Source organism: Phyllostomus discolor, chromosome 3 (assembly GCF_004126475.2).
Source record: "Phyllostomus discolor isolate MPI-MPIP mPhyDis1 chromosome 3, mPhyDis1.pri.v3, whole genome shotgun sequence".
NCBI classification, from domain to species: domain Eukaryota; kingdom Metazoa; phylum Chordata; class Mammalia; order Chiroptera; family Phyllostomidae; genus Phyllostomus; species Phyllostomus discolor.
This window is the reverse complement of record NC_040905.2, coordinates 185,810,033-185,832,350: the sequence shown is the minus strand read 5'-3', so window position 1 is coordinate 185,832,350 and position 22,318 is coordinate 185,810,033. Positions and strand designations below refer to the sequence as shown.

The following is a 22,318-nucleotide window of genomic DNA, read 5'->3' as shown; positions in this document are numbered from 1 at the left end:
GCTGCGAACCAAAGTGTTGCAGGTTCGATTCCCAGTCAGGGCATATGCCTGGGTTGCAGGCCATGACCCTCAGCAACCACACATTGATGTTTCTCTCTCTCTCTCTTCCCTCTCTAAAAATAAATAAATAAAATCTTAAAAAAAAGACAAACACAGAGGCCATGAGGGGCTCTGCAGGGAGTGAGGACAACGTGAGTGACGTATGCTCTCCACTCTGCACTTGGTGGCTGTGGGAACTTTTTCCAAGAAGCACGTGTTGCTATGCAAGAAAAAACAATAAGGATAGAAAAATAAACATCTTCTATTGCTAGTAACAATGAAACCTTAGTTCAATCACTGAAATGGAAGAGAAAAGACTTTCTCACTGGACTTTCGCTGCCTGCTGGGGAGGCGCTGGGGGAAGTGGCTGGTCTCTTCTCTGCCTCAATTCCGTGGAAGAAAACAGGGGTTAGAGGGGTTAGGCAGAAGGCTCAGAGGCCCCCCGGCGCTGGAGAAGTGTTGACCACGGATGTAAGTTTATTCCCAGTTGATGAGTCTAGCCTGAAGCATCTTCACCAGTCACGGCTTGGCGCCTCCTGAGCACGCACCTTTTTATCTCCCTTTGAGCTTCGATACATCTCTACTTTGCTTTGAAGCTGCTCCAGAGAAGAATTTAATCCATCTGCTTGTGAATTGGACTTTGCCACCTAGAAAAACCAGAGGTTCCAAGATTTGTTTCTAGAATACCTATTTTGATCAGGAAAATGTTCAGCAAAACATATTGTCTGAGAGAAGAATTAAGTACTGGAAAAATGAAACCAGGAGGGGAAAATGCACTGTCTTATCAAAAACCTGGTCAGTGTAAATTTAAGACATTTTTAAAAACTGTCAAATAGATAAGGGTTCAAAACAGAATGGGCGACTCACAGAACTGGTTGAAGGTGCGGGTGTGTTTCTAGGAATTTGTCCATTTCTTATGGGTTATCCAGCTCGTTGGCTAGAATTGGTCAGAGCAGTATCTTAGGACCCTCTGCATTTCTGTGGTACCAGTTGCAATGTCACCTCTTTTATTTCTGATTTTATTTTAGTATTGTTTCTTTTTTTCTTAGTCTAGCTAAAGGTTCATCAATTTTGTTTATCTTCAAACACCAGCTCCGAGCTTCACTGATCTTTTCTATTGTTTTTTTCTAGTATTTCTTTTATTTCTGATCGGACCTTTATTTCCTCCATTCTGCTAACTTTGGATATAGTTTGTTCTCCTTTTTCTAGTTCCTTGAGGTGTATAGCTAGGTTGTTTGACATCTTTGACTTGGATTCACATTTCAGCTACGCCATTTAAGAGCTCCGTGTTCTTGACTAAGTCACTCTCTGCATGGTCTCTCTAAAATGTGGGTTAAAAAACATACTTGCAGCCCTGGCTGGCATAGCTCAGTGGATTGAGCACGGGCTGGGAACCAAAGTGTCGCAGGTTCGATTCCCAGTCAGGGTACATGCATGGGTTGCAGGCCATGACTCTCAGCAACCGCACATTGATATTTCTCTCTCTCTCTCTCTCTCTTTCTCCCTCCCTCCCTCTCTAAATATAAATAAATAAATAAATTTTTTAAAAAACCCGTACTTGCTTTATACAGTTTCTGTGAGGACTAACACAGCTAATCAAAGTAAACCGGTTAGCAGGGTGCACGGTGCATAAGAACACGGTGAATGTTAGAAGCCATGACAATTTAATCTGTCTTCCTGGCTGGAGTGAGTCCCACTGGGCAGAAACCACACTGGTGTTCCCAGTTTCTAGGAAGCGCCGGCATGAAGCCGTGTGCAGCGAATATGCCCCAGATGGAGAATTCATCTGACCCACCTCACATTTGATTTTCACTTGCAGATTTGTCATCACCCGCTGGATTTTCTCAATGAAGATCAGATCCACAGACAGGTTATGGAATTTACTTTCGAACTTGTTGATGAAATCATTGGCCTATAAAGAAACATAAAAAGCAAAGGAGGGGGACTTCACTGGGAACAGTTGAGCTGCAGAAGCAGAGGGGTACAGGCTCAACTAGTGGTTGGAAAGCGGGGCTAGACTGGCCCTGCTGACCTTGTAACCAGGGGTCCTGGGAGCCTGGCTGAAGGTCAGAGGTGCGGCTCACCCACCTGGTCCAGGTACTCGCTCTCCATCTTCTCCATGTTGATCATGATCGAGCTTTCAACAAACTCTATCCGGGCAGCTTCCTTCTCCAGTCGGTTACATAGCAACTCAATCTCATCAGCAGAAAAGTTGCCTCCCTCTGAAAACAATCTGGAAACAATTTGGGAGAAATAGAAGCCACTGATCAGACTGGAAACTTTCCATTCATCCTGAATACTGTGGTTGATAAGGCGTTAGATTAAAAGCACAAGATCAAGGTAAAGTGAGTGTAGGCAGGTCAAGGACAGAAGCAGGAAAACCACCCAAATGTCCATCGAGGGATGAATGGAGAAACAAAACACACCCTATGTGCATGCTGGGACCATATCCAGCCTTAAGGAGGAATGAACTCTGACACACGGGCGAAGGTTGATGACATCATGCTGAGTGAAATAAGCCAGACGCACAGAAGGACAAATGTGTGATTCCGCTTACAGTGAGGTACCCAGAGTGGTCAGACCCGTGGAGGTGGAGAATAGAATGGCGGTCGCCAGGGGCGGGGAGAAGGGGAGAGTGGGGGTTCTTGTTTAGTGGGTTCTCAGTTGCAGTTTGCACAGATGAAAGCATCCCGAGGTGGATGGTGGTGAGGCTAGCCCAGCACTGTGAATTACTTACTGCCACTGGCAGTGGTTCAAACGGGTTTTATGTTCTGTACAGTTTGTCATAATAACAAATTAAGGGGGAGAGGACTGACTCTCAACGCAGAACGCCCAGTGGCCCACAGGAGCCTCGGGTGCTGGGTCCCACCTGCAGTGCTTGATGTACTCAATGTTGGTGAAACGGAGCTTGCCCAGGCTCTCCTCCAGGTACTGGCGGAAGCTGCGCAGGGACACCTGGATGACGTCAACATAGCTCAGCAGCTCCTGGTGCACTGTGCTGCTGAGAATGGCCAGCCTGGGGAACACGGGAGGGGCAGGGTGGTGACCTGGGCATGGCAGCGCAACCTGGAAGGCTGCTTCAGCTCCGCTGCCGTGCCCAGCTGTGGGGCCACCAGAAGCACTGCCCGTCTTCTCTGGGTAGAAAAAGAGGCATTAGAAGGAAGTTTACAATCCTGGCATGTGCAGGACACAGTGTGGAGCTCTCAGGGTGCTGGATCGGAGGCCACTTCTCTCAGGCTCCTGCCACCAAACTGGTAGGAGAAACCCCAGGTCCTGCTGGGTCTCACCCTCCCTCCAGCATGCCCGCTCTAACTCCCAGCAACGTGCCTCCTGCTCCCTGCTGCACTCCTCAAAGAACTCCTCACCTCTTACATGAGGCCTCCCTGAGCACACAGGAGCCTCCCTCACAAGTCCCTGAATGGCCTTCCTGGAACCCCTTGCTCTGCCCTGCACACATCCTTACCCTGAGACGGGCCACTGCCCCTTACTGATGGGAGAGTTCTGTTCCCTGCCCCCAACTTCTTCCTTCCCAGGCCCTGGGACATCCTGCAGAAAAACTCTTCCTGATCACCCCGGATGGAAGTGGTCCTTCCCACCATGGGCATTCTGGGGCACATCATTTGCATCCCTGCACTCTGACCACCGGCGTCCTTTTTTTTCTCTGGCTATTCACCTACCCCCAGCCCCCGGCCCCCAGGGAGATGTTTCACACAGGTGGACTCTGAGTCTTGTGAAGAGGTGAACTAAAGGGAAGGTGGTTCCAGGTCTGGAACACCGGCCTTTTTATCCACCAGGGAGGGATTGCTCCTTTGACAGCAGCCACCTGGCTGGGTTCTAGGCTCACAAGGCCAGGGTGGGGGGCTCCAGGGCCCTTACTTGTGGCTCTTGGTGGCGTTCAGGAAGGTGTGTTCCATGTCGTAAATCTTGCGGCGGAAGTTTTCAGATTTTGTGTTTTGCTCCTCTTGGAACTGGGAGAACATCAGCTTCTCCTTCTTCAGCGCCTCCATCACCCCAGCACAGTGGCTGGCCAAACGCTCTTGATGAAGCAAGAGCTCGGCTGAAAAGGATGAGGGGAGCTGAGGTGCTCTGGACCCAGGGTCACCTTAGGACATTCCCTTCCTGGGCCAGCTGCAGAAGGGGGACCGCTCAGGCCAAGGTTCCTCATTCTGTGCTGCTGCCCTCATAAGGGCTTGGCCTAAGGATGGGCTCTGACCTCAGGGAGGCCATCCTGAGACTGCCCCAGGGTCTCTAACTGGAGAGGAGGCTCTGCCCAGCAGGGGGCAGGGAGGTCTCTGCTGGTGGGGACACCCTGCCTGCAGCTGAAGGGAACAAGGTCCGAGAGAGGGAGAGTCCCAGGGGAGCAACCTGGGAGCAGGTGGATGGGGGCAAGGTGTTGGGGAGGGCAGGGGTCTCTGTAGAGGGTCTGGGAGAAAACGCTCAGCCCACAGCTGGACAGCTCAGGGCTGTTTCTTTAAGTCAGTGGCTACTCATTTCCAATGAGCCTGAATTCCAACGGGCTTCTAAGGTATAGTAACAAGAACCAGGATTTGGCTTCAAAAGCTCCATCATGGGCCTTTAGAGCTAGCGGACAGCCCCAGACCACCCTGACTGGCCTCCCTCCTGCTGGCATGGTGGAAGTGCTGTGTGGTCTCAGCTGTATCCGGATGGAACACTGTGACTCTGCGACATTGCTTCTCTGGCCTTGACTTCCACATTGTGCATTGGGCCATGGAGCCGGGGCAGGGGAGGGAGACCAGGTTTCAGAAAGCATCTTCATTTATATCTATAGTTAATGTGCATTTTTCAGGTGAAGACAATGAGGTTCCAAAAGTCAACCAGGTCTCCTTAGGCCATAGACCCGGGGACTCCAGGCCAGGCTGCCTGATTCGACAACCATTTCGCAGCCCCCGGCATTACGAGGCCGGGTGGGATCCTGTGGGGACTGTCTGCGAGCTCTAAAGGTCTATGATGGAGCTTGAAGTGCAACATGAGTGAAAACCTAACGGGGGCCATTGCAGGATCCAACTGGAAGTGTGCCCCCGCCCATTAACCGAGCCTTCTGCCTAAGAAAGAAAAGGCACCTCTTTTTAAGTGTTATAAATTGTATGCTGAAATGAATGGCTACCACTTTTGGAGGCCATTGTCTTGCACAAGGTGCTCATGACTCCTGACTGAACCCCTGCCAACGACAACATCCCCTTCTGCAGATGAGAGAGGCGTCAGACAAGTCAGGTAGTCTGCCCGGAGTCACGCAGCTACAGTGGCTGAGCCTGAGAGCTCTGACTTCTGAGCAACAGGTTTGCCTCTGAAGCATCTGCCACGCACGTGTGTATCTCACAGGTATGTGAACAGAGCTGGGGTCCACACAGCTACGAAAGGACAACACTTGTCATCTCAGTATCTAATGCCCTTTAAAAACACAATGAAAAAATCTTGAACAAGTATTGTGAGTACTACCTTCCCTGCCAGCCTGGGTGGTGGGAGCCCACGCTCACACCTTCTGAGATGCAGTAACAACGAGATAAACGCCGTGTGACGCACACAGGGGCAGCTAATGAGTGCGGAGCTGTGGGGGCTTGGACGCTGGCGTCTGGGGCGGAGCAGCCTCCTCAGGCGGGGTCTGTACCTGCCCTGACATTGTGGATGTCCTTTTCAATGTGCTGGGCTCTTGGCTCGTGCAGGTGCAGACGCAGCTCCAGTTCTGACTCCAGCTCATCGATCTTGTTGGCCACCACGTCCCGGGCGCTGAGGGCACACTGGTCAAACCATTCCTCTAAGTGCTCAAAAAAGCCAGCTCGGAGTCTGGGGGAGAGACCAGTGAGGGTGAGCCTGCCAGCGATCGTGCCAGGGAGAGATCTTTCCATGTTCATAAAGCGCTTTGCCCTTTCACTCCTTCTTCCCTATTTTACTTGCCATCTACACTGTATTTTTTGGTCTAGGTGGGCCACCGTTCTTTAACAGTACCCCTGCTGGAAGACACTGGGTGGTTTTCCACCATTTGTTCTTACAAAGAAGGCTATAATAAATAACCTTGTACATAAGTCAAGTGTAAAAGCATTTCTATAGGATAAATTCCCTGAACTGGAAGTGTCAGATCAGAGGCTAAAATACATGTATGATTCTTGAAGATGCAACCAAAGTGCTTCTGTTGCAAGGAACCTGAACTCCCATCAGCAGTGAGGACTAGTTCCTACTTCTCCACAGCCTCGGAGTGTGCTGTTAAGCTTTCAAATTGGACAGTTTTGTCATGCTATGGCTGAGATGGAGTATGTTTCCATTTGTTCAAGATTATTTAATTTCTCTTTCTTCCTACTATCCTTTAATATCTTTTGTCCATTTCTCTTCTGTATAGCCGCTTTTTTCTTAGCAATCTTTTTATACAGGAGCTCTCTCTACATATTGGGAGTAGGAGGTCCTTTGACCATGATGTGAGTTGCAAATATGTTTCTCAGCTTATCATTTCTTCCCTTTTCAAGTTTTTATATCGTCAAGATGTCAGTCCTCCCCAAATTTGTCTCTAGATTCAACGAGGTAACAAAACGGTCTCGGCATATGTCTTCTTATGGGAACTGCCGAGCAGATTTCAGATTTACATGGAAACACTCGTGGCCTATATAAGTGGTCTAGGATAGTCGAGATGATCTTGAAGAAGACCAGATTTGGAAGACTTGCTCTCTGGGACACCAAAGCTCAGTGTAAAGACACCGTCATCAAGCCAGGTGAGGTGGCGGCACAAGGACAGACACGCAGAGCGGCGGGGAGAGGCAGAGCAGAGCCGCGGGGGGAGGGGAGTTTTCTCGAACAGGCCGGGGTCCACCGGTTGTCCACGTGGGGAAGGAATGAACGTGGACTCCCACCCTGTGCCGTAAACAAAATCAATTCCCGTGGATTTGACATCTAAATGTGGAAGTTCAAAACAGTAATACTTGTGGCAGATAACGTAGGACAATATTCTCGTGACTGTGAGGCGAGCAAAGATTTCTTAGCACACAAATTACACTAACCCTCGTGAAAAAAAAATGATGATCAGAACCTTATTACAAATTAGAATTTCTGTGCATCAAAAGATTCCTTTAAGAGAGTTAAAAAGGTAAGTACAGAGAGGGAACAAATAAATGTTTGTCATGTATTTACCTGAAAAAAAACCAAAACAAAACAAACCCTCACTTCTAGGGGAGGTAACTAACTCATATGAATCAATGAGAAGAAAAGACAGACAATCCACCAGAAAAAAAGTGGGCGAAAGATTTGAAGAGAAAATAAACCAAATGGCCAATAAGTATATGAAAAGGTTCACAACATCATTATTCACCAGAAAATTTCAATGTAAAGCCGCAATGAAACACCGCTACACACATACCAGAACAGCTAAAATGGAACAGCTGACCACGCCGAGCACCGCTCGGGAGGCGGCGGAGCGAGTGGGACTTGCTCGCACACTGTTGTGAGCCGTTCAACCACCTCTGAGAACCCTCGGTAGTCTCTGCTGGTTGTATCCTCTCTGGACAGACCCACAGATACCTCTGCGTCCTGACGATTCCGCCCTTAGTTCAATGTCTAACAGAGATGTACATATACGTTCGCCAAAAGACTTGGACACAAAAGAGCGTTCAGGGGGCATTGTGGGTACATCCACACATGGGAAAATGCCCCCATGGGTGTTGGTAGTAGAATGGATAAATAAAATACTATACAGAAATACAAAATTAGCTTTAGCCATATGAGGAAATATATATGAATCTTACAGACATAATGAAAAAGGCTGGCAAAAAACAGTACCTTCTGTATGATTTCCTTTCAATAAAGTTCAAACACAAGCAAACCGAATTCAGAAGTTAGAATACTTGTCATCCTTGGGGAAGAGAGGGCAGCGACCTGGGACAGGTCACGAGGGGGACTCCTGGAGACCTGGTAATGTTCTACGTCTTGTGGGTACTGGTCAGCCGGTGTGTCCCCTCTGGATAATTCACTGAGCTGCGCACTCGTGATTTCTGTACGTTTTGGCATGTATGTTCCCCTGCAACGTGCACCTCCAGTCACTCAAACACAGAACTATGTTTATGGCTAGTTCCAAGGTCATATGGCATGGTGTTTAGTTCGACACTCTGGGATTCACGGGGTCTACATTCATATCGTGGATCTAACCACTTCCTACCTCAGAGATCTAATTCAAGTTACTAACTCTCTGGGGTTCAGTTTCTTGATGTGTAACATGGGCTAGTTATTGTACCCTCTTACAGTTACTGAAAGTATCGAATCCTCTCAATAAATATTAGCTCTTACAGTGGTCCTTGCTCTTCTTTGTTCTACACACTATGGAGAGGACAACGTCCTGTGACAGAGGAAGGAGAGGATAAGGTTCAAATGAAGAGACATGTCCAAGGTGAGAAGACAGTGAGGGAGAGGAGGGGAGAGGACAGAGGCCTGACTCCACTCCTCCTGTTTCCTGCACGAGTGTAGACAAGGGAGGTGGACTAACCGGGTGACCTCCAGCTGGTCAGTCTCAGCTGTGACACTGCAGAGTCAGGAGGGCGATGGGTATGCTGTCCTAAAGCCAAAGGCAAATTTCCACATCTGGCCCAAATTCAAACAGGAAAGCTGAGAAACTTGGGCGTTAAGGGGGGTCAATTCTCAGGGGTAGGATTATGGGTCATTCCTATATTCTTCATTGTCCTGTTTTTCAATATTCTAATTTCCTGCAATAAATGTGTCATATAATCAGAGCCAAATATCATGCTAATATACTCACACCTATGGTCTACTCTATAATTTTTTTTAAGTTAGAGGTGATAAGATTACTGATGGAGCGTGATCTAGAACCCAGAGCATCTGGCAGAGAAAATGCTATGTTGTGGGTACGAGGCCCAGGGAAGGAAGGTGTTGTCCTGGGAGCGGCCGAGAGGCCGTCTTCACAGAGGACGTCTGTGAGGGCAGACGGTTTCTGGGCAGTTGCTACTTTTTATTCCGTGTCTCATCTCTACCCTCAGTTGTACGTTTCCTTTTTAAAAAAGAATTTTATCCTTGTTTGCGGACATTTTTTTTCATTGCTTTTTTTTTTTTTAAGAGAGAGAGGAAAGAAGAGAAACACTGATGCGGGAGGAGAGAAGCATCGACTGCCTGCCTCCCGGACACACCCAGCCTGAGGATCGTACACACCAGGACTGGGGACTGTTCACACCCGGACCAGGGATCGAACCCACAATGCTTCGGTTATGGGATGATGCTCTAACCCACTGAGCTATGCCAGCCTGGGCTCTACATTTCCTTTTACCAGCTGAAATTAGTCCCCTTTTTGTTAAAGTATTTCACCTCGTTAGCAGAATTCAGGACAAGAGAATGAGACTAAAAGGGTGTCCTACTCACTGTTTCTTAATTTCTGAGACCAGCGCGGACGGAATTATTACTTGTTCCAGGAACTGGGCGTTGAGCGAGTCATCGACGAGAGCGGTAGAGAGGCTGGAACAGGGCCTCTCGCCATCCTCCTCTTGCTCCAGGGGCAGGAAGACAAAGTACGTGTTCCCACTGGAGACGGTGAAGGACTCCATGTCCATGTCCTCCAGGGACACAGCGTCCAGACTCTCTGCCTGGGCTTCGGACTAAGCAGAAAACAAGACCTTAGACTGGATGGCATCGAACAGACTCAGGGACCCGGCCACAGGCTTCCAGATGCCCGCGGCTGTGAAGCTGTGAGCCGGATGTGGCCTGCACTTGTTTTTGTGCCCACACAGTGCTTTTTAAAGGATTTATAGGGGGTTTATTTATTTATTTTATTTATTTTTAGAGAGGGAAGGAAGGGAGATAGAGAGAGAGAGAGAGAAACATCAATGTGTGGTTAGTAGGGGTCATGGCCTGCAACCCAGGCACGTACCCTGACTGGGAATCAAACCTGCGACACACATAGCGCTTTTAAAATCGGGAAATTCCACATAGAGTCTGGATTTTAGATGTCTCCTAAAAATCAGAAGATCTGGCCATTCTGAGCCCACATTCCTTCATGGCATCGTTGGCTGGAGCTGAGTAACGACTGCACAGCTGCCACAGATCGAATGCTGGATATCTTTCCAGAATTCGTATCATCACTGTATTGGTATTTGGAGGTGGGCCTTTAGGGGGTAATTAGGTCACAAAGGCAGAGCCCTCATGAATGGGACTGGTGTCCTTATAAAACGGTCCCCAGAGAGCTCCCCACCCCTGCCACCACGTGAGGACACAGGAGAAGAAGGCTCTCTATACACCAGGACGTGGGCCCTCACCCGACACCAAGTCCGCTGGTGCCTTGATCTCGGACTTACCAGTCCCCAGAACTGTGAGAAAAAGATTTCTGTTGTTCATAAGCTGCCCAGTCTACCCCATCCCCACAGAGCAGCCCAAACGGACCAAGACAATACTCATTACCATCTGTCACCGTTTACACTTGGTCTCCAGCTCTCTTTCCTGTTACCCGCCCGAGGGCACCTGAGGGTGAGGTCCCTGCTCAAAAGAAGTCTCATGTGACCATTCTTCCCCAGCAACACAGGACAAGAGTCTTCTGCAATTTCATGATTATGAAATTCAAGTTACTGTTCTGTGAGCGTGTGTGTGTCCGACAAGGTTTAATAGCATGAGAGCGGCTTCCCTGCCCTCTAAGGAGAGCCCTGCCTGCCAGCGGGGAGGCGCTCACTCCTTTCACACAGCCAGGGAACGGGGAGAGGGAGCGGCTGGAGGGGCTAGGCTGATCTGTGCGGGAAGGAGGAGCGGGAGAGGGAGAGGACGGGAAGAACGGGGAAGGCCACAGGACTTCCGAGGAGGCTGTAGGGTGGGGTGCAAGGAAGAGAGGAAGGTGAGTTTTAAAAAGCCTCGCTGTGCGGTGAGAACTAGGTCCCTGTTGACACACGTGAAAGGTGTGCACACCGTGGTCATTCTTCCCACATGCCCCGAGGGAGACGGAGCCACCAGGACGCAAGCGTGTATGAATGACACACAGAGTGAATGTGACACACTTTCCCCCTTGCCCACCTACCTCAGCCACAGACACCCTCTCCTGCTCTTCCTCCACCCCCGTGTCTTCTTCTTCCTCCTCCTTCTCGCCCTCTTCCTCCTCCTCTTCTGGAACCACCCCTTCCTGGTTCGGGGACGGCTTTGGGGAGCTGTGTCTTTCAACCTGCGCTTCTTCCGATTCCTGAACCGAGTCCTCTCCGAACTCATCCATCTCTTCGCTCGGCGGGGACCTCTCCTGCTGGCTCCCTCCCACCTCTCCCGTCGTCGTGAAGAACTCGACGTCCGGAGATCCTGCTTCCTGCGTCTCTCCTGCCAGCCCGGGGGAACCGGCGCCTCCACTCGCGCTCCCCTCGCTCTTGCTCGCTTCCGCCTCGGCCCTCTGCTTCCTCCTCAGTTCTCTCATCCTGTCCTGGAAATTCTTTTCGTGTGCTTCTGCGGAGGGCCGACCGCAAAGCAAGAGGAAAGACGGGTCGCCGATGTAGCCTGAGTGGGTGAGTACCCTGGCCCCAGAACACCCAAGGGTGGAGGCGGGGAGGATCGGACATGACGTGTGACAGGTTTACCTGGGTCTCGGTGCTTGAGGATGACCTCCCCATTCAAGTTCTGCAAGGAAAGAGCACGGGGCCCTGAGCAAGCAGTGCTGCTGTCCTTCTGCGCGCCACTTCCAAGGATGCCCCTTTTCTTCCACGTCAAAGGACCTGCTTCCCCCCAATATCCAATGCAGGGTGTTCTCAGGCCAGGGGACCGTTTTCCCTGAGCCCGGGCACACGAGCAAGCCCTCTCGGCACACAGTGAGCATCGGCACACAGTGGGCTTTCACAGAACCAAATCTCACTCTGACACATTGTCGGTCGTGACCCAGGGCAAAGAGCTAGAAAGCATAAATGGGAGGATTCGAACCAAGGGGCAGGAATCTGCTGCGCCCAGCTCATTCCGCGTTCACAAGCACACAGACTGAACGTGGCCTATGAGACCTGGGAGCCCTCTAGTTGGCGCTCCCTGCGCCCTGGATGAAGCTATCGACACAGCGCGCCACAGACAACGGTGTTGCTGGGCAGTCTGCAGGTCTGGATTCCCGTCCCAGCTCCTCGTAAGTCGGGTCACCTTGGGCAAGCCCCTCAAACCCTGTGGGGCTCAGCATCCTCCCTAGTGCTATGGAGACCGTGACAGTGCCCATCCTCGCAGCCAGACCGGTCTCACAGGGCGGATGATGAGCTCACCCCCCTGTAGCTTGAGCTCCACCTCACCACAGGCGCCACAGAGAGAGTTCATGAGCAACCGGAACACTGGCCCCTGCCTAGAGGAGGGATCCTCTGAGAAGACAGGGAGCCCATGTATACGGGAAAGCCTTGGCCAGGTTCAGTGTCAACCACAAGTGTTTTCAGCTCTGGCCATGCAGGACTCTGGCTGGGTGCGTGGGAAAGCACCAGCCTCTGGCAGCATCGGCCCAGGACATGCCGGGTACTCGTGCTTTACCCAGGGCCACTCATTGCGTCTGAATTTTGTGCAAGACACTGTGCTGAGGGCGACCCAAGCTGAATACAGGTTAGTAAGGCACACCTGGCCTTCAGGGGGCACCTTCCACAGGTGCTCTGAACTCCTGCATTCTGCAGCAGCCAGTGTGCAAGCACCCCGAGAGAGGAGAAGCGACAGGGTGAGGAGGGTGATTTGGGGGGACAGGCTGAGTGGATGGGGCACTTGTCCCTGGGAGTAGACTGGGAGTGTGGGTGGGGTTGAGTGTGGGGAGGCAGGCAGAGGAGCAGCATGAGGGAGGGCGGGGGCACAGAGGGAAAGCGAGGAGTGGGCTGGAGCAGGGACAGTCAGGGTGGGAGCCGGAGGGGTTGGATTCGGTGGGGGCTGCAGAGCTGGGGAGGGCCTGTGAGCCAGACAGTGGGTGGGTCAGAGCTGTATTCAGGGGGTGAGGTGGCAGTGCTGGGCTGGGTGAACGGAACTCAAAGAACCATCTAAATCAACCTTTTTATTAGAACTCCATTCTAATGGAGTTCTGATGGCCTGAGTTCTGAGCCCTTCAACCTCTTTTAATCTGAGAAAGAGGTGATCTCTTTCAGAAATGCTTTCAGCCTTTTACTCCTTGATGTCCTGACATAGACCCTAACTCCACATGGGTCAGGGGAGGGGTTCAAAGTCGAAGCAAATGAGAACTAGAAGTCATCCTTTGCTCCTCGGTGAGTGGCTGGGCATCTCGTACCCCTCCCTCCCCCTACCTGTTCAAAGACTTCTCGGACGTAGAAGTGTCGGCTGAGGCTGGAGCTGTAGGAGTTGAGTTCTCTCAGTATGATCGCTGAGTACTCCATCACTTCTTGTGTCAAGAGGACATGAAAGCGTTCATAACTGGAAGGCAGGTACAGGGGATCCTCATCTAAGAGAGGCTCAGCTGAGCATGGGAGACCCCGGCCCAAAGTCAAGCCCGACCCCAGAGGTGGGCTGCAATGTGGCATTTACCTGTGCGCAGAGCTGCTGTATAGGTTTCTTTTTACAATGATAGCCCACGGTTTGTTTTTCTGACCATACGAGGAGTGATACTTTGTAGAACATTTAGAAAGCACACACGAGACTGTTCTCTGCTTGTTGTAACATGGGTCCCCGCTTCCTGCCCACAGCCCTAACCCTGTTCTTGAACCTCACCGATATTATCCCATTAAACCCTCTAACGCCTCACGACCCAGACTTCTATCTGTTTCCCAGGTCAGGAGACCGAGGCTCAGAGGGCTACTTATCTGCCTCGAGACCTAATTCTGAATCTAAGTGCTGAGAACCATCGGCAATGCAATTTCCGTCCCGTGCGTGGTCCTCACGGAACTGGGTGTACGAAGGCACAGAGATGCAAGCTGGTTCAAAGAGAACTGTTTTTAATATTGAAAAACTGGAACCAATCTTAAAAAGCTAATCCTCAGTGGGGGGGGGGGGGGGTTAAATCATTATGAAGCAACCATGTTAATACATTCTACATGGTAATCTAAAATGGAAACACATTTGTAGTTACAAAACAATTTGAGAGTATGATCCAACCTTTTTAAAAAACACTATGTATATATCTATATACCCACACATAGGGCACGTGCCCATAAAAAGGAGGAGTCGGGCAGGAATGAGGGGACATTTTCTGCATGTTTGTATTGGTTAACTTTTTCTTAACAAAGAGCATGTATTTTAAAGGTGGAGGAGGGCCCACACTCCTGACCTTTAAACTACAGGGCCTTGAAACCTCCCTCCATAAACTTTTCTGATGAGAGTTCTCCCTGGAAGCTTCCGTGGTGACGGACAGCAGAGCTGTACAGGACCACGACATTCTCAAGTTGGAGGCAACGTTTCACCTTGAGATTGTGTGATACACCCCTGGGGTCCCAAACAGGCAGCCTCTGATCTTGAATATGACGACTCCCAGGTCATCCCCCTCTGTCTTCTGGGCTCTGGTCTGCCTACCTGCACTTTATATTCTGCAGAAAATCTTTGGCCTTTTCCAGGTGAGACTTCAGGGTTGCCTCCCTGCTCTGCTGTCTCAGTTGGTCCAACAGCTCATCAAGGAGGGCCTCCTGGGCCTGGCAGCCGACCCCGGAACAGGAGAAAGCAGTTGGGAGCCACCAGGTCTCCAGTGACACGCAGAGACCCTGCCCCTGGACCTGGGGCCCAGGAACCCAGGGCTCTTTTTTCTTTCCTACAACAAGGGCACTCCTCCAGGCCTCCAGTCTCTATCCGAAATGTTCTTCTCTGTCCACTTCACATCCCTGGAGACCCAGCTCAGACGGCATTCCGCAGGGACACATCCCTCACACCCACCCGGCCTGGCCTGTCACACCCTGCCAGGCCACCGGCCCCTTGCTCTCACCCTTCCTACTGACATCAGATGCTGGGCACGGGCCCTCCGCTTTCTAGACCGTGTGACGGCAGCTGGGGCGGGAGCCAGCTCACTGCCAAAGGCAGATGCTCTATGCCCTCTGTCGGTCTGTCTCTCATACACACTCCCCAGGGACCCAGGCCCAGGGACCCACTTCACAGCCCAGACCTGACTCAGGTGCATGTCTTCTATTCCCATCGAGTCCCATGACCAGCATGAGCTTCAGTTTCCCCATCGGCTCAAGTTTTATAGCTAGCTTGAGGTTTTACATTTGAGATTAATTTTTGTTGACGGTGTAAAGCATGAGTCAAGTTGTTGTTTCTTTTTTTTTTTTTCTTTTTTACACTTGAATCCTGGCTGAGTTCATGGGTCACCAAGCAGAGCCTTCAGGCAGCTGATGACTGGGGCGTGGCCCTTCCCTCCTCCCCGTGGGGGCTGCCCTGGGGGCTGGGAGCCACACCTTGTTCTCCAGGTCATGCTTGTGGCGTCGCTGCTCCATCCGCTTCTGAAGCTCCAGCTCCTGCACGGACAGCACACCCCGGTGTGCCTCCCACAGCTGCACGGCTTCCTGGAAATAGCTGAAGAGCTCCAAGCTCTGCCCCTCTGCCCGCTTCGCTAGGGCCTCAAAGGACTTCTGCAGTGGTGGAGCCCAGAGAAGGGGCCCTGAGTGAAGTGCCCCAGGGCGAGGGGCACGGCCCCACTCACTGGGCTCCCTCACTGAACAGTGGAGGACTCGTGTCTCCGAGGACTGGCCATTACTGCCTGGGCGCCATCCCTCAAGGTCACCTGGGCCTCACCTTGGCTCACGGCCCTCCCTCCTCTGGGACAGCATTTCCAGTCAGCCCAAGGTCATACCCTTGGTCTGGCTTTCCCTGAAGTCTCATGTCCACGGAAGTCCCGGACAGGAAGAAGATGGAGTTCAGGTTTAGAAGAAAGAGGGACCACCCTAGAAACCGCCTGGGAGCTTCAGGTAGCTGCACCCCTCTCGGCCCTGGGGCATCCTTCCTTCTGCGGAGCTCCCTGACTCAACGTCTGGGCCAGACCCACACTCTGCTAAGTCCTCACCTCGGCCCCTTTAAATAATGTGCCTTATGCTCTCATCAGTGTTAAATGTCAGCAAATTTGGCCTGTGGGCTAAAGTGGCCCTCCACCCCTTTCGGTTTGGCCCTGGGAGCCAAGCACAGAGTTTATGTTATTAAATGGCTGTGGAAAAAAAATGATAAGAAAGAGAAGATATTTAATGATGTGAAAATTATATACAATCCAAATGTCAGTGTTTAAGAAGAAAGTTTTCTTGAAACGCAGCCACACCCATGTGTTCCTGCGTTGCCTTGGGCTGCCTGTGTGTGACGGCAGCAGAGCGAGAATTTGTTACAGGCACAGGACGGCCCGCAGAGCCTGAAACACGTACTATCTGGTCCCTTGCAGAAACATTGGTGGACCCCACTCCAGATTCGAAGCATCTTGGGGCAGGGGCTTACTGCTCCCGTGGCCCTTCTGTACCTACACTGAGCAGGGGCTGGGGTGGGGAGCACACCGGCTGCTGGGGACCGGCCCCGTGGAGTCGGGTGTTGGTGCCAGGGTTGGGGGGTGGCTGGGAGTCAGGGGCAGAGCCTGGGGTGTCCGGCACATCGGGACGGCTCTGAGGGGTTGGCCGTGGTGGTGGTGAAGGACTCCCTCGTGACAGGAAAGTTGGAGGTCCCTGGAATCCAGTACTTCTCACAGCCTAGCGCCCTGGGGGGGGAGGCCCGCCCTGCTCCCCAGCTGCAGGGGTCCCCATATTCCCCATCTACGCACGTCCAAGGACTCCAGCTCCTCCTCTGCCTTGCTCTGGAGGTCTCCCACCATCTGGAAGAAGGACGGGCTCACCACGTTCTCCGCTTCCTCCTCAGTGAAGGCTTTCCAGTCCAGCAGCTGCGTCTGCAGGGCTCAAGGGAGAGCCTGGCTGAGGGCTAGTGGAGGGCTCACTTGCCTGGTCTTGCACCCTGAGATGGGCTCCACCCTCCCGAGAACCTCAGGGGAGACCCTCACAGCAGCAGAGATGGCCGTCGCTGTGGCCCGGTGCTGTGTGCTGTCCCCTTCCTGTCCCACTGAACGCACCCCTCCCCAGGTGTTCTCATCAGCCTGATTTTGGCAGAGGAGGAAACCGAGGCTCAACAAAGTGAAGGGACTTGCTGGTGGCAGACCCCTGGCACGTGACGGGGCCAGAGTCTGCACTGAGACCTGTGCTACTGCAGACCCTCAGGTGCAGTCTGCCGCCCTGCGTGGCCCCAGTGCTGCTGCAGGTCGGACGGGCCCCTGCTTCCTGTGACTGAGTTGTGCTCACTTGCAAGTGGGCTCTCTATATTAGTAAGGCCTTGGTTCATGCATAAAATCTAAAATAACAAGCCTCCCCCAAATTAAAAATTTGTCTGTGGTTGTACATTTCCAGTGCTGATGAAGGGGAATGACAAGTCTCCTCTGTCGGGCTTAATGCACCGTTGGGGTAGTGAGGCAAGCACGCAGCCCCTGTGGGTGCCAGACAAAGGGCAGTGAGAATGGGCTTGAGGCGTCAGCCCTCAGGGCCAAAGGGCCTGTGGGGCTCCAGGGGGAGTCCCAGGCAGCAGCAGGGTAGGGGAGGTGAGTGCCGGTGGGTGGGGTGAGACTCTCAGAGGACACAGGTTCACCTCCCTTTTACCCCTCCCCAGGCTTTACTTCTGGGGTCTGATGCCCCTAAAGAGCTGGCTGCATGGCACATGGCTGTCCCTGAGGCCGCAGAGCAAATGGGCAGGGCCCCATGAGCCTGGGTAGTGCCCCAGGGCCTTTTGCAAACTTGGGTCTTCTCGGCTGTGACTGGCAGCACCAGTCACAGAAGTGAAGCGCTGGAAATAACCCCCAGATATGACCGACCTCGCTGAATAAGTAATGTCAAGTGTTGCACGTAATGCACAGTGGCAAGGGTGAAGTCTGAGGCAGTCAGAGAGTATAGAACTTTGGGAGATCAGGAGGGCTTCCTGGAGGAGGAAATTACTGGTGGGGATGGGCACAGGCAGAGGGAAGAGCTGCAGAATATGCACAGCCAGGGAAGGCCCGGGGCACGTGAGGAAGGCAGGCAGGGGATCCAGGCTAGAGAGAGGCAGGGGCGGGGCAGGGAGGGGACGTCAGGCCCAGCCCTGCGCTCCCCTGCGCAGGCTTGCCGGCGGGACCCCCACCTTGCACTTCTGCACCTGGGCCAGGCACTCCTGCCAGATCTTCTCGTACTGTAAGCGGAGCCGCATTATGCAGTCGGTGTGGCAGGTGTCTCCATGGGCAGAAACAAAACATGTCAGCTGCTCTCCCAGAAGGAAGAGGGGAGATCAGAAACAGGAGTTTCCCCTTCACGAAGGGAGGGCAGTGTCTTCTGCCCAGTCAAGTGCCTGAATCAGGGCCGCTGAGCTCACCCAGATCATCCTCGCCATCCTGGCTCTGCAGGCCAGGCCTCCACAGTCCGAGAGGGGCTCTCAGGACTTACGCTTCCCTCCACCCCTCACCCCATCTCCCCGAGGAAGGACCTGCCACCCACTCCTGAGTTTCCAACTTTCAGATAGATGATGGACCCACCAGCTGGAAAAGCTACAAAGCTGCCACTGGAACAGAGTTCTGGGGAGACCCAAGTGAAATCCCCCAAACCTCACTCACCGAGCTGCTTATTCAGGGACGTGAAAGCAGAATACCATTCAGCCAGCTGATCTTGGCTGTAGTTGGGGGGCAGAAGGTTGCTGGGGAAGGAAGGTGTGACAAGTAAGCCAGGCCGGAATAAACGTTCCCGTGTCACGATGGGTTCCATCTCCCGGGAACACGCTCCGGAGGTAGAGCGTGCTGCCCGGGCAAACGCTGAAGAAGCAAGGCGCTGAGCTCGCTCCCAGCGAGAAGGCCTATTCACACTAACGAGCCGGTCACTTAGATAGTAAAAGCGAATGTCCCTAACGGGAAAAGACAGACAGCTTACATCGCTTGACCAAAGCAGCGACTTCTAGGAACCTAATCTGAGATATCAAGATAAAATGTATACAAAGTTATACATTAAATTGATAGCTTAGCATTACTGTTTATAAACAGGAAAAAAATGCAAACCACCTTAGCCACCAACAGAGAATTGTCTAAAGAAAGTACAGTGAATCCCCTTGTGAAGTCTTTTAAAAAGTGTGGCAGACGCAGAAGTGGCCAAATATCGTTAGCCCCTCCCATGAGGAGGTGGGGTCTGCTTCTCCACTGGGCTCAGCCAATGGGACGTTAGCAAAGGGGACACATCAGAGCCTGGGAAAGGCTTGAGCAGTTCCCTGCCCTTCCTGGTTGCGGGGAGATCTGGTGCCACCCTGCCATGCCTGTAAGCCCGGCTAAGCCTCCTGGAGGCTAAGAGAGCAAGCGCAGAGAGCGGCAGCTGAGGCTCTGGATGTGGGAGTGAGGCCATCCTCGACGATCCCTCCCCAGCCCGGCCAGCCCAGACCAGAGGAACGGCCTAACAGACCCACAGAGTCGTGAGAAACAAGAAATGGCTGTTGTTTTCAACCACTACATTTGGGGTGTCGTTTAATAACATGAAAAGGTGCATTTGGCTAAAGGGACCATGTGATTTGTTGTCCAAACCAGGACACTTTTGACAGTGGAAGGGGGTCTGCTATTAACGATGATGCCAGCACAGGACGGTCATGGGCAGTAACGAGCAAAAGGAAGGCACAGGGGCGCACCCTGCACCGCCTCCAGCCCACACGTCACACCGCGTGCCATGAGGTGCCCTGGGCTGGGTCCTGGGACGGAAAGCGGGCATCAGTGGGAAAACTGGTAAACCTGAAGAAGTCGGGGGGTTAGTTAACGGGAGGGAAGGCGTCAAAGTGATTCCTTAGCTGTGACACACATCCCCGGTGGAGGGGGGTAACCTGAGATGACACAGCAGGGGGACCAGTGAGGGGCCCGCAGGAATTCTGTGGGCTGTCTTTGTAACTTTTCTGTACATCACACACTACTCCAAAGTGCAAATGTAATAAAAAAAATTGTTTTTAAATTATATGCCCATATGCTTATTGGGTCTGAGAAACTCCATGGGGGTTCCTCCTGGACTTGGGATATAGCTCCCTCTTGGGGCCCCGGGAGTCTTAGCAACATGCCCCTCTGCACTGCCCATGGACCTGCAGAGGGGCTGCCTGTGGGCACAGGGGCGGGGGAGGTGCAGACAGAGCAGGGACGTGGGTGCCTGGCATTGGCTTTCGCTCAGTTTAACAAACGGGCTAGGGGTCAGAAGTGAGTGGAGCTATGGAAAACAACAAAAGCACTTTTCCTTGCACTGAGGTTTTTATCCACCTTGTTAATGTCACACCTGCATGGGGATGTGGCTGCACGTGGAGCGGGCGGCACCAGCCAAGGGGGCGGCCATGTGGGGCCCTGTCATTCACGTCCTAGCAGACCCTGGGCTCTGTGCGGGGGAGTCCCAAGATCACCAGGGTGGCAGGGGCCAGGGAAGACTTTAAGTGTCTCCAGGCTGTGGGAGCTCACAGGCTCCATCCTGCTGCTGAGCGTGGACACTACGGGCTCGCTGGGCAGTGGGCTTCCAGGGTCTAGAACACTCAGTGCACCTCCCACCACACAGCTTATTGTGGGGTCAGGACTGGCCAGACCCAGGTCGGGGGGATGTGCACAGCCTCTCACGGGCTCCCTGTCTCATGGCAGCAGTGTCCTCACTGACCTCTTGGTCTCCAGCCTCAGCCCCTCCAGTTCACCCTCCAAACTGCCAAGCTGATGGAGCCACATTGCCCCCCACTGCCCTCAGGACAGTCTGCTTAACCTGCCCCTTTCTCCCCACCACTGTCCTCCCACCTCACCCTTTGCCATGGACCCCTTCCAAACTCTCTTGTTGCCCAGTCACACTAATCTTCTTTCTTGTTGCCCTGGGGGCTGGAACAGCCCATCACGTGGGCGCAGGCAGCCAGCCCAGGGCCAGAGAACCAGGAGACGGTGGCCTGGTCTGGAGGGTACCGCAGGAGAAACGTCAGTGCTGGGGATGGGGACCGTGCCTGCCTCTCCTGCGGACCCCCAGAGGCACCCCTCCCCGGGGACCCGTCCCGCCGTACCAGATGGTGCAGATGTGCTTCAGCCGCTTTTTCTGCAGGGCCTTCTGGTTCTTCAGCAGGCTCTCCAGCTCTTTCTTCATGGCCAGAGGAGCCTGGATCCTCTCACTGGCCATGAACTCACTGGGTGTCCAGACGTGTGGGCACCATGGAGAAGAGGGGAGGCAAGGTGGGCGGGAGAGAGGAGATGAGGTCTGTGGTGAGAACATCCAGAACCCCAACACGCTTACACACTCCCAGCCCCTCCTCCCACCCTGGGCCTCCAGGACACTGAGAAAAGAAGGGAAGGTGTGGGGGGAGAAGGGACAAGGGCAGAGCGAGGCTCTGGCACTGAGAGCGCAGCTCCAGGTGAGGGTCCTGACTGCCACCTGCCAGCCCTGGGGCCTTTGGCAAGTCACTCCCCCCGCCCTGAATCTGTTTCCTCTTCCACAATGGAGCAAATGATGACAGAGACCCAGCAAGGTGTGGCAAGCCAAGCACCCTTAGCACCGTGCCTGACTCATGGGAAATGCCCAGGAAATGCCAGCTCCTGCCATCACTGTCGGTGATTATCAGCATTCGTAACAACCTCCCAGGCCCCGACCTGACACGTGTCATGCAGCATCACATTGACCATCGCTGAAACCCTATCACCGGTCCACCACGGTACTGGCTTTGCACAGAGAAAGGCTCCATATGTTCAAGTGCTAGATCAAGGTCACAGGGAAAGTACAGGTGGTGCCAGGTCTCAGTACACTTTCCTTCACCCTCAGTGTCAGATTCTTGTGCTCTCCATCTGGAAGTGTAGACGCGCAGACCCACAGCACAGATGGACAGACACGCTTTGGTGCCCTCAGGCATCTGGGCCCAAGGTGTCGTTTTCTTTGCAAAAGAAAGCCTTGCTGGTTGGCCAAAAGCTCCAGGACCCTCGTGTCAGTATTAACAAAGCACCCCCTGGCAGAGAAGCAGGGAGACGGGCCCTCTCTTCGCCTGCCCTCCCATGGGGGGAGTTTCCCACCGCAGGGAGGGAGGTACTAAAGCCGAGGAACAGCCTTTGTTTTGGGCCCAGTGACACAGGGCCGTGTGTAACGGTGAGAGAGGTGATGGGGCAGACAGCCAGGCCAGCCTTTCCCAGCAGCTTGTCCTGCTCTCAGAAATCCACACGTGCCATGTGGGTCTAAAAAAGCCTGGGAGAAAATACACCAAAATATCAGCTGTGCTCCTCACTGTGGCGAAGGATTAGTGGTAATTTTTAATTGCTTCTATATTTTTTTGCTCTATTCTCACTTTTTTAAAAAAATGAGCACATACTACTTTTACCACCAGAAAAACAACAGCACTTTCAAGTGACAACATGGAGGGAGGGAGAAGGCCACCCCGCTGCCCC

At 52.8% G+C, this 22,318-nt stretch overlaps 1 protein-coding gene across 2 annotated transcripts in view; it reads right to left on the bottom strand.

The window, feature by feature from the left end:
- Nucleotides 1-22,318, bottom strand: part of CCDC180 (coiled-coil domain containing 180) — a 50,574-nt gene that overhangs the window by 17,380 nt on the left and 10,876 nt on the right. For both annotated transcript variants that reach the window (XM_036021951.1, XM_028522689.2), the window contains exons 10-25: nt 20,956-21,075; nt 18,530-18,609; nt 18,064-18,152; nt 16,670-16,792; nt 15,333-15,506; nt 14,461-14,576; nt 13,242-13,368; nt 11,580-11,619; nt 11,039-11,448; nt 9,403-9,635; nt 5,666-5,841; nt 3,916-4,096; nt 2,909-3,055; nt 2,128-2,272; nt 1,835-1,951; nt 588-686 (exon numbers count right to left, since the gene is read on the bottom strand). In XM_036021951.1, the coding sequence (XP_035877844.1) occupies nt 588-686; nt 1,835-1,951; nt 2,128-2,272; nt 2,909-3,055; nt 3,916-4,096; nt 5,666-5,841; nt 9,403-9,635; nt 11,039-11,448; nt 11,580-11,619; nt 13,242-13,368; nt 14,461-14,576; nt 15,333-15,506; nt 16,670-16,792; nt 18,064-18,152; nt 18,530-18,609; nt 20,956-21,075 (2,377 nt within the window). The remainder of the gene's footprint in view (nt 1-587; nt 687-1,834; nt 1,952-2,127; nt 2,273-2,908; nt 3,056-3,915; nt 4,097-5,665; nt 5,842-9,402; nt 9,636-11,038; nt 11,449-11,579; nt 11,620-13,241; nt 13,369-14,460; nt 14,577-15,332; nt 15,507-16,669; nt 16,793-18,063; nt 18,153-18,529; nt 18,610-20,955; nt 21,076-22,318) is intronic.